Source organism: Manacus candei, unplaced genomic scaffold (genome assembly GCF_025592945.1).
Source record: "Manacus candei isolate 608988 ecotype Guabito, Panama unplaced genomic scaffold, ASM2559294v1 h1tg000003l, whole genome shotgun sequence".
NCBI classification, from domain to species: Eukaryota; Metazoa; Chordata; class Aves; order Passeriformes; family Pipridae; genus Manacus; species Manacus candei.
The window spans coordinates 9,300,597-9,316,302 of NW_026138051.1; the positions used below are offsets into that span (position 1 = coordinate 9,300,597).

At 42.6% G+C, this 15,706-nt stretch overlaps 1 protein-coding gene across 1 annotated transcript; it reads right to left on the reverse strand.

Annotated features, from left to right (window-relative positions):
• Positions 1 to 9,882: 9,882 nt before the first annotated feature.
• Positions 9,883 to 14,503, reverse strand: LOC127471411 (homeobox protein aristaless-like 3). Its single transcript, XM_051788290.1, has 4 exons — positions 14,404 to 14,503; positions 14,068 to 14,335; positions 13,946 to 13,991; positions 9,883 to 10,077 (listed from the first exon to the last, which is right to left on the reverse strand). Exons 1-4 carry the CDS (start codon positions 14,501 to 14,503, stop codon positions 9,883 to 9,885), a joined length of 609 nt encoding a protein of 202 aa, XP_051644250.1.
• Between the last annotated feature and the right edge of the window lie 1,203 nt (positions 14,504 to 15,706).

Consider the following 15,706-nt stretch of genomic DNA (forward strand, 5'->3'; position numbering starts at 1 on the left):
CACAAGGGCAGTTCCAGGGGAAAAAAAATATTTACAGTGAATAGCAGTCTCTAAATTTGGAGGAATATGCCAATTAAAATGCAACTTTCTGGCTACTACAAGTATGGCAGTAATAATTAACATCTCTGAACCCCATGCTGTTCACAGTATACATCAGTGGGACCAGAAAGTCTCAGTTCTGCATGGTTAGATCTTCTCTTGTGCAGACATCTGAATGGCCTGCACTGGTTTTTGTTTCTCTGATCAAAGTGCTCTTCCACAAGCAAAACTGCTGAATGCTTCAGTGTTGAGGCTGTGGATAATTTCAAATATTTGACTGCAGCCTAGCCATGCATCTTTGTCTTAAGAACAGTTTTTCTTGAAAACATTTGAAATGGCCCCTTCAGAAGGTAAAATTCTGTAAGAGTCAATAGTAATGGCCATGTCTGGTCACCTGTGCTGGAAACAATAAGTGAGGTTGTCTCCTGCCTTCTCTTAGACTCAGGATGAGAACTTGAGATGCAGATTGAGTTATTTTTAAAACTGAAAATTTTGTGAGTGCTCTAGTAATGCTTGGTGCTGGTCTCAGAGCTCACCACAGTCCCAAAGCAGAAACCCTGCTGCGGTGTTGGGAGCTGAGTAAGAATTTCTCCCATTTGCTCCTCTGTCCTCCAAGCATAGCCCCCTCACTCCTTTGCTGTCTCTTTGCTCAGCTCTGTACAGAGAAGCTGAATGTTTACAGTGCAACTGCTGAAACATCACCTGAAAACTTTATTGCTGCTGTCAGCAACTTCTCCACCAGTTCAGTTTGAGAGAGCACTAACAGAAGTAAGACTGAGATGTTTTCATAACTTACTGATGAAAGTGTCTCCAGGCTCTTCTCATACATTAACATTGCAGCCTGCTTCACTTCTCTTCCTATATTCACTTTGGGATATATAGAAAATAAGGCTATAATAATGCTGTCCTTTCTTGTCTTCTTTCACAAACATTAATCCCATGATTTTTTATCAGTACAAAATAACCCTGGAGATAGGGCAGTCTGTGGATCAGCTTCTATGAAACTAGAAAACTGAAATTATTGTGTTTAATTGCGTGTGAAAGTCAACTTTTGTCAAAATCTCTAGCTGTGACTGGGTGCTTACAAAATGCAATGTATTCTTTTCTTTAGCAGATCACCTAAATACATTTTACTAGCAACCCTTTTGAACCAGATAAAACTGTAATTCAAGCTGTCTTGTCTGCTTCTGCTTTAGTTCACAATAATGTCACTATGCTGCTCACACCAAAGCCTCACACCAAAGTTTTTATCTCTAACAGCTACATCAGATATTTTGTCCTAGTTTTTCTGCAGGTCATTGCTGATAAGGTATAAAGTAAAAAAAAACCCCAACAACCCAACCAAACCCCAACAATCCTCCATTCAGTTATATTTTTAATGTAAAAGTTTTGTTACTCCATCAGTGTGACTTTGCAAGCTCCTCCCAATCTTCCAGTGACTTCTGCCAGCTGTCACAGAGCAATTCTCTATCTGGAATATAGGAAATGTTTCTGCAACCAACAAATGAAGTTAAAATATTATGTTCCTTCCAGGAATTGTGCCTTGACATGCTGCTTGGCTGAACATCTTCAATCCTTCAAGGTTTTCCTCATACTTTTTTGAACATATATGTTAAAGGGTGGGGGACAGCATGGCCAAGGGCTGAGGAGAGGACAGGCAGCAGGCAGGGCTGGCTTCTTGCTGGTGCTCTGCTGCTCCTGTGAAGTAATGCCTCAATTTCTTGAAAATTAACAATTTGTTAAAATCCCAATAATAGCAAAAAGGAAAAAGAAAGTTCTGATTTAGGGAAAAACATCTGAAGTTTGGGGATGTTTCTCCCCTATGTTACTTTTCCTTTGATTTCAGGCATCTTTCGCAGGATGAACAAGTGGAGCAAAATTCTTACCTGGCTGAAGGAGAGAGGAAGTTTTACAGAGAAATTCTTGTTTACATGGTTTAGCATAAAGTCAGCAGATCTCTGTTTCAAAAATGGCAGTGCACTGGGATTTATTATTCAGAATAAGGAGGGAAAAAAAGTAACATCCCGCTCTACCGTTGGCAAATTTGCAGCGAGGACCCCATTGAAAGCTGGTGGTTTACATCTCATATAACTTGAAATAAAGGAGTCACTCACACATTCATAATCAATACAATTACTTCTACTTTACATGAATTAAGTAATTTGTATGGCATTACTGTTTGGGGCATTTGTATCCCTATTCAGAGCACTTTTTCAGTATTTCAGTCCCACTGATGGTAAAGGCAGGTGCATGCCAGTTACCCACAAAACCAAGGCAAAGCTCTATGGGGAAACTCTTTTATGTTCATCTAGATTTGAATTTGTAGTCCCTTTCCAATTACTGCACTAATTGTTTAAGAGATTGCTAGACTAAAAAAGTTTTTAATCACTAATCTGTTTTTGAAAGGAACTTATGGGCTCAAAACCCGAACTACATACTTCTTAAATTAATTTTCTTCGTGAATACTTCTTTCTCAATACAGATTTGTGAGTCAGAACACCCTACTGTGCTTGTTTCTTTGTCTTTTCTTCAAACACCTGGCCTATTATTCTCTTTTTTTTTCTCCCAACAAAATCGCTCTTTCTTTGTAGGCAAGGTTCTGATGATATTATGTCACTGGAAATAAGGAAATTTACCCAACGGCCTATGGTACCAGAACTGAATTTGGAGCAGAGAACAAATTGAACAAACTTGACAATTCAGCCAAATGTGAGCCCTACAACAGAAATATTTGTCAATGTTTCCTGAAGAGATATCAATATGCTGCAGGATCTTCCAACAAAACACCTTGAAAAATTGTGACATGAAGCCAATAGGTTTAATTTGGAGATAGAGGTTTTTCCTTAGTGGGATGGTGGCTGTAGAAGGTGGATGGGGTTGGGGGTGTGTTTAGATCTTCTGTGTGGCTTTGAAAATCCTCCCATATATTTTTGCTCTCAGGAAAACCAGACAAACCCAACAAAACAACCAGGACTCTAGGCCTACTTCAGTTGAAACCTGTGCTGGGAAAAAATCTTGATGTCACCCAGAGAAGATCTGGGCTGCGACCCTTCCTTATTCAGAAGAGAGGCACAGGGGCAAATCCTGCAGTCTTAATACAGATCAGTGTAGGCTTTGCCTAAATTAGGACTAAAGAATTTAGTGCACAAAGCAAGATAAAGTGTTGGGAAATAATTGCAATGTTCAGTGTGAGGCACTCTCTGTAAAATGGCTGACCTGTTTAGGATGTGGGAGGCTGCACACCCCATTGCCCTGAGAAAAACTAGGAAGCAAATGTCCTGGCTTGGTTCATGGCAAAGCTGTTGACCCATGTGCAGCTATGAAATTAGGCTGAAGGTTTTTCAGTTAATTGCTCCTCACCATTTTTAAAATGTAATTTTAATACTGTGTCCATAATAGATGGTAATTAAGCCTCTTGATTTAAATTTAAAACATACTGAATAAGTAAATCTTCTTCCCTTGGTGTGATATTTCATTGTAAGATGGTAATAATTAACATGAAAAGCTTTCTGAGTTTTGGTTACAGACACACTGATTCCTAAGCTGATTTCAAGTGTTGCCCTGCATATTTATTTTCATAATATCATTAGCTCTCACAGCTGGATTTCAATTCACACGAAAGAATGGAAATTTCTTGGAAGGACCCATTAAAGCAGAAAAAATGAAATCAGCTTAAAGAAAACCTCTCTGCACTTCAAACTAAAACCAGATGAAACATCAATAAGCTATATTCTCTACCTGTACCCATTGGGAACTGCTGGTGATTGGAGACAGTGTCTTCCATGCAGACAGCACAGGACTGACAGCTCCCATTTAATCAGGAACAAGGAGCAGAGGGTATCTTGGAAGAAAGGTGCCCTCTTGTAAGGAGAATTAGGACAGAGCAACAACCAGTCAAAATTGGCAAGAGTTTAGGAGCCAGCCCTGCTGTCCAGCCCTACAGTTGAGGTAGCAGCTCCCAGCTCTGGCAGGAGCTGTCATGCACGAGTGAAGTTACTTTGCAGCTGTGTGTTTAATTGCTGTTCCTGAAATTATTTCTATCCATAGCTATTGGAAAAATTTTGTTGATAGATGAAAGTTATCTTTGATGTAACTGCTGAAATTTAGCTTGTGAATTTGATCCACTCACATGCCTGAGTGTGATCTCTGTGCCCTGTAGTCAGTAATGAAGATTTTAGTGATTACATAGGACCTACTATTTCATGCAATGTATTAAAACAACCTTCAGCTGTTATTTTTCACTTTCTACTTCCAGTGAATTTTGTCTAGGAATTTGGCAAAAATACCTGGGTTTTGTTATTATTGCAGAGTTCTTTTCTCAGTGGCTCATGGCAAATGCAGGACAGTTTCTGCTACTTTAAATGAAACAGTGAGAGAGTCTATTTTCCTGCAGAACCTCTTTGCATTGCAAGAGCCAGACACTGGTGGTAAGGAAAGATGCCACAGAACAGGAGTTGTGTAATGACAGTTTTCAAGCCATTAACCTACTTAAAAGGTTAATTTGGAACAAACTCAGTGCTTGAATGGATACCGTGTTGTGCTGCCAGTTGGCAGCCTGGGCCATGAGAGTGGACTGGTGGAAGCAAATAGCTGTTGTGGAAGAAACACACTTAAACTTTGTGTGAGAGGTCCTGGTTACATCACTTCCCCAGCCTCCTGCTGCTCCATGCACAAGCACAGCCTCAGTGCTACTCGGGTGGGAAGCTGGCTTTTCCTAACAGTGAAATGCCACCACCTTCTCCTACCTGTGAGGTCTACAAACCCAGAAATACTTCCACTGTTTTGGTAGGTTGTGACTCAAGAGCAGCCCAAGCAGTGAGTATTTCAGAGGAAATGGAAAACTGCCTTCTCTGTCATGTACCCAAGTACAAGCTTGGCAAAGTCTCCAGAAGCAGCAGTGAGGTAGCTGGAGCTCTGCACCTCAACCTGTAGTCTTAAAAATAGTCCCAGAGCTGCCTGGAGAAACAAGTTCTAAAATATACAAAATCTTTTCAGTGTAAATGTATTTGAGGATGGTTTTGAGGAATGAGGCAGCACCAGTGGAGGAGTTCAATGCTGTCCCATCAACCCACAGAAACAGAGCTTGCTTGGACCTCAGCTAGAGGTGTGGGAAAGGTGATCTCCATGTGCAACCAGCTATTGGCCTTTCTTTTGTAATTGCTAAGCAACAATTAGCACTTGTATAACTCTGCCATTTGCACAGTGTCATGTTTGTTTAATCAGTCCTCACAACAGCCCTGTGAGGTAGGCGAGAAAGCTGCAAAAGGAGGATACTACTTATCCTCACTTTACACTAAAGCATCAGACCTGTAGAGAGTTGTTCTCAGTCCCATGTCCTGGATGGAGAAATTCAGCAAAGACTTTAAAACGACCTGTCTTGAGGCCAGAGAGGAATCCAGGATTTTGAAGACTGTAGACACTTACTCAGTCAAGACTCAGTTTTCACTCATTCCAACATCAGTCCAAGGAAGAATTTAACACTTCACATTTAGTTTTCACTTAAATTCTGAACCTACTCAAGGCATGAAATGTCTCAAAATGTACAAGTAATCTGTTAACTTACTGGTCTTGTAAGATGTGCCAGAAATCTTGCTATAAGTATTCAGCAACTTCATATTTACAGCTCTGAGCTACTGATTGACAAGTATGTACATACACGGAGAACTACACACAATTTGCTGCACACTGATCACCTACTTCCACAGATACAGTTTTCATATACAAAGGTTAAACTTTTTTAACTATTAAAACATTGCCACCCTGAACATAAAGCAAACTTTTTTTAAAAATTCGAAACAAGGTACTCTTTGTACAAACCTAGTTCTGAATCAAAAGGCCATACTGAAAACAGTCCCCATCTCGTTCCTGCTAAGTCTGTCTAGAATGCAATATTTCACTGGCATTTGCACTTCAACATGAAGCATGGTCTCCAAGTTAATAACTGTGTACAGATTCTTACATCTCAAGTGCTGCATGTAAGAGTTCCTCCTGAGAAGTAAGTTAAGAATTGCTTAGAAAACTGCTTATTTCTACAAAGAATTTGGAACCTTTGGACTAGCATCTGGTGAGTCTGGTGATTTCAAAGCTTCAGATTCATGCTGGCCTGATTTACAAAGAAGAGATAGTTCCTGTTTCTGTTTCTGCAGTGTGAGAAATTATACAAGCCAACTTACTACCTGATTTAATGTTGTAATGAAGGAAACCCATCTTTAGCAGGGTTATTCCTTTCAGTCTGTTACTGTAGATACAGGAACTACAGCTCTGCGTGTGTGTGTGTTTTTATTTTAAACGTGTCTCTCTAACGAGAGCTACTTATTGGAGAAGGCATTCACTTCCCCCTCCGTGGCTGTAGTCTGTGGGAGAGCTCCTAACAAAGTTCTTTGTTAGTGTTTGTAAGACTGGAGATGAGGTTTAATTGAGGGATTTGTGCTGAATGTTCTTTCGCTTTGAGTCTTAGTGCTGCAATGCTTGACGTTTTCCTTTCAACTGCTGCTGGATCAGTGAAGGCAGTAAGAGCAGGGTCTGACGGGGGTCCAGGAGCTTTCATTAGCACTGAAGCTGTTGTCACGAGAGGATTTAAAGCATTGAGAAACCTGTATTTGAAAGAAGTCAATATTATCCAAATTAAGAATTGTTTTGGAGAACAAGTACTTACTGAGTTGCAGCTTCCCCCACCCAAAGTATTAGAAAAAAATGTGCCAAAATTTCCAGTTTCTTCCACGTGTACATTTTGTTTTAGCTTGATTTTGCAGCATAGTCTCTTGCCTTTAAAAAAACCAAACCAAACCAAAACCAACCAGAAACCCCCACCCTAAATAAAAAAACAAAACACTTTTAAATAAAATGAAAAAGAGGTGATCAGACGTGGCATGCAGATACCTAGAACAGCATTTGCTTAACTCCTCATGCTAAATCCTTTCTAAACAAACCTGGGATGCTGCAGATCAGCCTGTTCTCTGAAAGCAATAAACCATCTCATAAAAAGACCAATTTATATGGCTGTTTATGCAGCCAATTTGTTCAGATCAACTGATTCCATGTGAAAAGCAGCATTTGTTTGTCTGTAATTGTGGAACTACCATACAAGCTCCAATTTCAGCAAGAGTGCTGTCTTCTGTTTTTATAAATATTTTTATATTTTAAAAATATATATATTTATATATCTACATACCTATTACATGTATACACATACACTATATACATGCTTTTTTCCTATTTTATGGGGTACACTAGAGCAGCAGTAGCATTTTGCTGATAAATTTCAGGTTGCCAGGCAAGAAAGCCCAGACAGCAGGTTCAGCCAAAATGAATTGCTGGGGTGTCTGACTACAGAGAAAGAAAAGGAGACTGGCTGTGGGCTCGTTCTGCGTGCTGAGAGCACATCACCTGCCAAGGGAAATGGGCTGGCTTTTAGTGGGACATGTAAGAGTCAGGAAGATCTCTCTCAATCTCTCTCTCTCCAGCTGTGTCTCTATACACAGCCAGACCCCTAGTCTTCTGAGAAGAAATGTTAAATACCATTATTCTGTCAAATCACCTACACACCATGTCTGCCTGCAGCCACATCTTTATGGTGTACAACCTGTGTTAGCCTGAGACAAGGATGAAGCTGCAGCCACCCAGGTCACAGCAGTCTGTGTGAAGACTAGAGTTCAGTGAGACCAAAATTGCAGTAAGTATGCACAACTGGTCTTCAAAAAACAACTACATGTTAATTTTTTACTAGCATGACAAACTTAAATCTTGCTATTCCTAATCAAGCTATCCTACATGGGAACTAACCCATTTTATTAAGTTTATTTCTCTATGGGAACACATTTATTGAGAACATGTGAGTATGAAACTAAAAAAAAATGCAGCATTTTTTAACAGTTTAGAGATTTAGAAAAAAAAAATTGGTTCTGTACCTTCCAAAATGTGGATTTAAAATAGGATTTCTGAAGAGAGAAGTCCAGGTAAGGCTGTTGAGGCCAAATGGCCCTAAGGTTGAAGGACTAAAAGCTGGAGACATGGATGGCACAGCCAATGTAGAAAGAGGCATTGACCTCCACGTGGGATCTAGGAGGGGAGAATGACTCAGTGGAACATCCAAAAATAGACCAAGTGGGTGTGTTAAGGAGATTCCTGGAACAGTCCCCAGAATTTCATTTTTTTCACGTTTTCTCCACTTTGCCCTTCTGTTTTGGAACCAGACCTTCAATAAAAAAATTATAAAGGCATTAGATGAACTTACTCTGTAGCTTGTCTTACCAGATACTACTGCATGCATTGATACAGGTAGCAAAATATTTACTGTTAAACCAAAACCCCCTTCCTTTAATACAAAAGATCCATTCATAAATGCCTTAGTGGGTTTATTAACAAATAAATCACTTGCAAGTATTGTAAATTTGACTACTCACATATGTTTTAAAGCCATTGTAATACCTATCACCTGAAAACTCATGAGCAGTTATTAAAAATTATCATTCTCCCGTTCATAAGCTATTTATTGAAAGTTAAACTTCAACAAAGCCATTCCAGAGGTGGCTATTTCTGTACAGATACCTCAGGAAGCAACTTAATCATGACTGTAAGAGTAACTAGGCCAAACATATATGTGCTTTTTATCTTGGTAGCTGCATCATACAGTTTTATGTAGAGGATTCAAAAGTAAAATGAGAACTTTTGCTACCTACCGTGAATGCAAACAGCACATGAAAGTGATTAACTGAATTGCACTGAAAGCCAATCCTAAACTAGAAAATCTAGTAAGCAGTATCAGAACAGGGTATCAAGATGTTTCTAAAAGGGCTCTAGCTACTATTAGGTTTGTGTAGTATGCTGGTATGTTGCCTCTTCAAGCCTGACTAGTCATTACTTTAGCCCATTAAACATCTTTTAAAGACTTTAGTCAACTGAATCTACAGATCAGAAAACTGAGGCTTCACACTGTTATTCTTTAGCATTCACTGAGCAGAACGTTCAGACTCAGGATGGCAGCAAAGAGGAGTGAAGGGTATCAGCTCTAAAGTGAGGGAGAGAGAATCTAAATCGAGGATATATAAAAATGCCAAAAATGTGAACACAAAAGATGTTGAACACTCAACATCCAAATGAAACTCAGCAGCTCAGGTTCCTCCAGCCCCCTCAGCAGTGGAGGCTGTTGGAGGTGGATTCTGAACTGGATCTGGATTTGGAAGACAGGCATTAGCTGTGGCCCATAATCTCATTCAGCAGTCTGGTATATAACTACTGTTGCAATTCAGTGAGCTGCTTGCAAGCACCTCCTATGTATAAAACTTGAATGCACTAATCAGGATTCCATATTATAAATAATAATGATAAATAGAGAGTGGTAACACAAGGAAGAAGAGTTGTTTGAAAGGCCAATTTGTGTCCTGGATAAAATTATGACTCTCTAAAATTTACTTCTGATTTACAGCAAAGGTAAACTTCAAATATGAGGGTCTTTTACCATAATAATGTAGATGACTTCTTAATAAGAATCTATCAAGGCCACTAAAGCAAACTAAAATCATAAAATTAAACTCCAAAAATTAAAGTATCAAAAAAATTACAACATGTTCTAAAATTAGTTATTCCTCTGATATTGGTATTTCTGAAATAGTAAAATTCTATAGAAATCTGTATTATGACTTTGGAAGCAGCAGTTTTACAGATGCATGCTTTTTCAATAGTTTCTTTTTGTATCCTCAATTACATTTCAGCCAAAAAAAATGTTTTCAAAGAGTTTTAAATAACAGCTAAAAATCAGGTTTTTGGGGGTCCCGGTTTCGCTGTTTGCTTTATCTCAGACATGCCATATAACCATTTCCAGAAATGGGACTTACCTTCAGGTGCTCAAAAATAACATGAAGTGTGTTTGGAGGGAAGGCCCTTCACACACTGCAGCAGGTCCAGCCTTTGTGTCCCTCTGTCAGTAACAACTGCCTCCTTCAAAGCACTCGCCCTGGGGTTTTCAGGAGCCAGCTGAAGGGCTACTGCTCTACTCCTTTCAATGCATCTGGTATCTTTACACTGTGAGCTGCTGTTCTCCTAGAGGAGGGATTTATATCCCTTGGGTTACATATATAACTGTCTCGCTGCACAAGCAGTGGGCAGAGGGAGGTGTCTTTAGCAGGAAAGTCAGAACATCAAAATTGTGACGCTGTTACTTAAAATTCTTGAGTGCTTTGACTCATTCTTTGGTCCTTTCTCCAGCAGCCCGTGGCTTTCAGTGGTCAGATGTCTTACAAAGGAATATCTGAACCCCTGAAATGCCAGGCAGCTGTGCCCGTGTGACAGGGAGGACACTTGGTCTGTATTAGTCCAACACAGGGGGGTGGTAAGAAAAAAAACACCTCAATTACTGAGATCAGATGACTTTAAATCACTATTAACCAGTAATCCCAAATATTTGTAAGTGGAGCTTAGCTAAGATCTCATAGCAGAAGATCAACTCAAAGGTGTTAGTGTTTTCTGTGAAAATAAAGTCCAGTTGAAAAGGCAGTGAACTGTCTCGCACTGCAGATATGCAGATACAGCCTTTCCTAAAAAGGATAAATGCTGCCGAGGTGTACATGACCTTACTAAATCTTAGCACTGTTCTTCAATCTGTTCTTGATAAAGAAGCCTAACACAAAATGAGATATCTGCTTTCCTGCTTTCTCTGCCTAAAGGAAATCCATTTGATCACTGCAGTGCAGACGTGCACTCTAACTACAAAATAATTTTTTTAATGTTACAGGTAATTTCACGCTTAAAACCAAACTTTAGTCATCTTTCAGTTTTTTTATTTATCAAACTGGAAGGAAATGCTAGCATACATATCTAATAATTACCTTTAGAAAAAGGCTGGCTTTCAGCTCCTTAGTGGTACAAACATCAATGCAAGTGGTAATAGAAGAGCAGATCCACACCTCATACCTTACACTGACGTGAGAAACAGCTTTCAAAATCTACTGCATACATTATAGTCATTAACATTCAGATTAGTCATCTTGAACCTTTTGTTAAGTGGTTTTCCTTTGCTTCAAATAAAAGGCTTAAGTTGCCTTTACTCTATTTTCAGACACATCTCAAGTGCCAAACTAACCGTAACAGAAACTGCTATACCAGTCTTAAGATTTTCATGGTATGACTGTAATATCAGTGGTAAAATAACTGTGGAAAAAATGCATTACTTACTACTCAAAGATGAGTTTTAAACCATCAAGTTTGAATTGTATGCTAAATATTACCCAGATTTTATTTGCAATTACAGCATATCTGACAAGAGATTTAGGTCTTTCATAAAGGAAAAGGTGAGCATGTAAAATTTGATAGCTTTCTTGCTGTAATTTTCTTTAAAAATGTATCCTATTTAATTGATGTAATACCTAATGATGCTAAAAAGAAACAGATGTGTCCAACTGTATCGTGTTTCTGCTGCAGCTGAATAAGAGGGTTATAATGAGAAAATATGACAAGGATGCCCAGATCCATTATATCTGTAAGCTCATGTTTTAAAACTGATGCGATTTATGGTACTGAAATACCCATGGAATGTTTTACTGCTCACGTTAACAAAATAACATATTCTTTTAACTTTTTCCTGTTTTCCTCCCATCCTAACAGTACGAATTATGAGAAGCAGAATGGCAACAACAGATGCAAATGCAACTGAAGAGCACCCCAACATGGCTCCAGGTTATGAAAAGGTTTTGCAGACTCACCGACTACCCCTTTCCCAAGGTAAGGAATGCTGCCATCTCCCCTCCTCTATACAAGTAAATAATGGGGGTTGAGTGAGGGGATCTCTTTGAAGTGATGCTGGAATGAGCATATGTTCATGCAATTTTTTTTCTTATTTGTTCATTTTCATGTAAGATTCAGAATGCAAGAGGAGGAACAATGCTGTGCCTGGTACCCGTTTCAGCTGGCTGATGGAAGGCTGTCCCCAGAGAAGCAAACCTCAATTTGAAAACATACTGAGGTGAAGAAATGGTCTGACTGTATTGGGTAAGATCAGTTTGTTCAGTTTACACTCGAGTAAATAAAGAGATACCAGTTTTCATGTCCACTGGTTTAGCCAGGTACCGTGGGACAGGACTGGAAGTCTTCCCTTCACACGGGATGCCTTATAGAGCAATTATGAGCACAGGCACATGAGGCAGGCATTTGGGAATTAAGGTAGCTTGCTAAGTACAGTACATCACCATTGATACAGTACCTATTCCTATGCATCCCCTTCCCTCCAGGCTAAGCCCCATTTCTCACAGGATAAGAACACATGCACTGGAGCTGAGCCACTGTGCACTGCAAGATCACCCTAAACAACTGTGCTGACTCTGTGCTCTGTGCCCAGGAGACTTGTGTTAAGATGTGATATCTTCAGGAGGTAAGGAGGTGCCAGGAACAGCTCTCTGCTGTTCCTTCCATCCACTGTGGATGCATCAGCTCTGCTATTTCCCTTGTTAATTCCTTTTTTACTCCATCAAACATAAACATTTCAATTTCTTCTTGATGAGTCATTGAGAAAAGAGTCCCTCTTTGCCATATACCACTGCACCATTCCTTCACAGGATCTACAGAGCATGTACCCCACAAAGGGAATGTGACAGTAACAGGTCAATTAACAGCTTTCTACCCATATCTTTTCAATTGTTAGATGCCATGTGTAATTGCCAGAGACTGGGCCATTTCAGTGACTGGAGGTTTTAGGGATTGTTGATGGTAGGAAGAGGAGAGGGCACATAATTTCCTCCAAGTCCAAAAAAGAGAGATGAAAAGTGCATCTAGATATTCTCAGATGAGTCACTTATGAAGTGCCATTCATACTTCTAAGGCCTTTTCTGAAGATGGTGCATATTAAAAAAAACCAAACTAAAGAAGTTACAATTTTACAGACATTAGCTAGTGTGAACCATCACTGATCCAGTGACTGAAGTAATGACAACGTATACAAACAAGGATCTGGCATCAACAGTAACAAAGCTACAGGAGTTAGTAGGGCTGTCACACTGAGCAGCTGTACCAGTTCTCAGTCTTTCACAAGTAGGCACAAACCCAGAGCTGTGCTGAAACAGTCAATATCTGATATACAGAACAAGCCAAATTTAGTGCAATTGTCGTTCTGAGCTTAAAAATACTTTGAAAGCCTTCACACCTTCTGAAACAACTATTATTTTTTTTTAAGGTTGTAGTTTCTGTATAAAAAGGATTTCTAGGTTATACAAGAGATGAATCTAAAGAAACTGCTTCTTAAGAGGTATTGTTAGGCAGGAGTGCACAGAGTCAGGAAAAGTTACTAAGGGTTATTTGTAGTTTAAGCAAACTGCAGGCTACAAGTCATTAGTGTCTGTCTCTGTACGATGAAGCTCTATGGGCGTTGTTACAATCACAGTCCAGCCAGGCATGAAATTTTTCTGGACAGTGCCTGACTGTCATATATGAATGTCAAATTAATCTTTCATTTGTTTTGACCAGTCATTTAGAAGTGTGACTGTTTTATGGAGCTAAGTTAGAGCAAGAAGAGGATGTAAACTTCACTGCAGCCTGGGTAAATAACTTTGGATGCCCCACAGAACCCCTCATTTGCTGTGAACCACCTGATTTATTTTTTTTTAAAAAGCTGTTTAGGCACTCAGGAGACACTACATGCCTTTAGACCCACGAAGGCGGCAGCACACGCGGGTGTGAAGCTCAACCTGGGAGCGCTCCCGAACCCTTTCCCCGCCGCGGAGGTACCGCGTCCCTTCCCCCGTCCCTTCAGCACCCCCGGCGAGGACGGGACGATCCCGGCCCCGCCGCTATTCCCTTCCCTCCCGGCTGAGCACGGGGACAGCGCCCTGTGTTCCCCCTGCTCTCAGCGCTCCTGGGGCGTCTCTGAGCTCGCCCCCAGCCCCCAGAAGGGCCCCCCGGTGCTGCCGCGCCCGTCACTCACCTGCACCCGGGCTTCCGTCAGGTCCAGGCGCAGGGCCAGCTCCTCTCTGCGGGGCACACACGGTTAGCGCCGGAGCCTGGCGGCCGCCCCGCACGGCCCCCCCCGCCCGCCCCTCCCGCTACCTGGTGAACACGTCGGGGTAGTGCGACTTGCGGAAGGCGCGCTCCAGCTCCTCCAGCTGGAAGGTGCTGAACGTGGTGCGGTAGCGCCGCTGCTTCCTCTTCACCGGACCGGGCGCCTCGGGGCCGGGCGGGCGCCCCCCGCGCCCCTCGGCCGGCGGATCCTCCGCGGGGCTGCGCGCCCGGACGGGCCGCGGCGGCACCGAGCGCTCCGCGCCTGCGGGGGAGAACCGCGGAGTTACCGGGGCGGGCGGGGAGCGCCCCGCCGCCCCTCACCGTGCCCACCGCGCCACCCGCACCGCACCGCCCCGCGCTGCCCCTCACCGCGCTGCCCCTCACCGTGCCGGCCCGCGGCGGGGCCCCGGCCCAGAATGCTGTCGATGAAGTAGGAGGTGAGCAGGTGCAGGGCCGGCGGGGCGGCGGGGGCCGCGCTCTGCATGGCTGCGGGCCGGCGGCGGGGCAGGGCCCCCGCGCCGCTCCCGGTTTTATGGTGGCGGGCAGCGCCCGGCTCCGCGCCCCGGCATTAGCATTTCATTAGCTCGTGGCGTCAAGGCCGGGGGTGGGACGCGCCGGGCCCCGCTCGCCGCGCAGGGGCCGGGCCGCCTCCCCCGGGGGGCAGGGAGAGCCGCCCCGTCGGGGCAGCCCCGGGGCAGGGCGCTGCCCTGGTGCCCTGCCCTGCCCTGCCCTGCCCTGCTCTCGGGCCTTACCGACCGCTCCCGCGGGCCGGCGGTAACTTTTTCAAGGCTCCCTCGAGGGCGCGGGGCGGCTGCGGTGAAGTCGATGCCTAAGGCATCAAAGTTGTGCGGCTGGGTCGGCAGCGGGGCCTGACAGCCCCCGGCTGAGCCCCGGCAGTGTGAGGGGGATCACTCCCTCACACAGAGGGAGAAGGATCGCTAGAGTTTGCCTTTATTGCTTCCGATGAACTTGAACTTGAACTTGTTGAATTCAGCGTTTTAAGACTGATCTTGCAAAGTGCCGTGTGCCGGCAGGTGCAGGGGGAGCGTGCAAACCAAGGCAAGATTGAGCCCTTTTTCCTGGAGATCTCTGATTCCACTCCTGCTAGAATTCTGTTGTGTGTGCTGTTACAGCAATGATTCCTCAACAGGAGGTCTGGAAACTATTTCCTGCACAGGGAGACTTCCAGCAGTACTCTGATCTTACTGTGGTGTACTGATAGAGACTGACATAAATTAGATGATGAAATTACTCAGTCCCAGGGTCTTGATTTTGGGGGTTGAGGATGAAATACTGCTTTCTAGAGTGTCTTACAGAGAGTGCAGCAGAAAGGGGCTAAAAAAAACCCAAAAGTGGCTGAAAGCTGAAGCCAGACAAATTTAGATTAGAAATTAGATATAGATTTAAAAATCTGTGGGTTTATAACTAACTTTTGAAACAATGTAGGTGGTGGTTTTCTGTGTTCTTTGTCTGTCTTTGCATCAAGGCTCGATGGTTTATGTTCTAGCTGAAGATGTAAAGGCCGTCAGTGCAGGGATGTTTTCTGAATCTGTGACCTGCCTTACACCAGATGTCTGGCTGAATAATCTTTTGGTTCCTCCTGGCACCGTAGTCCATGAGCAAATAATTTTTTCCTTTTGTCTTCCACTCACCTCACCGGGGCTGTGTGGGTGCTTAGTGCTTCTGT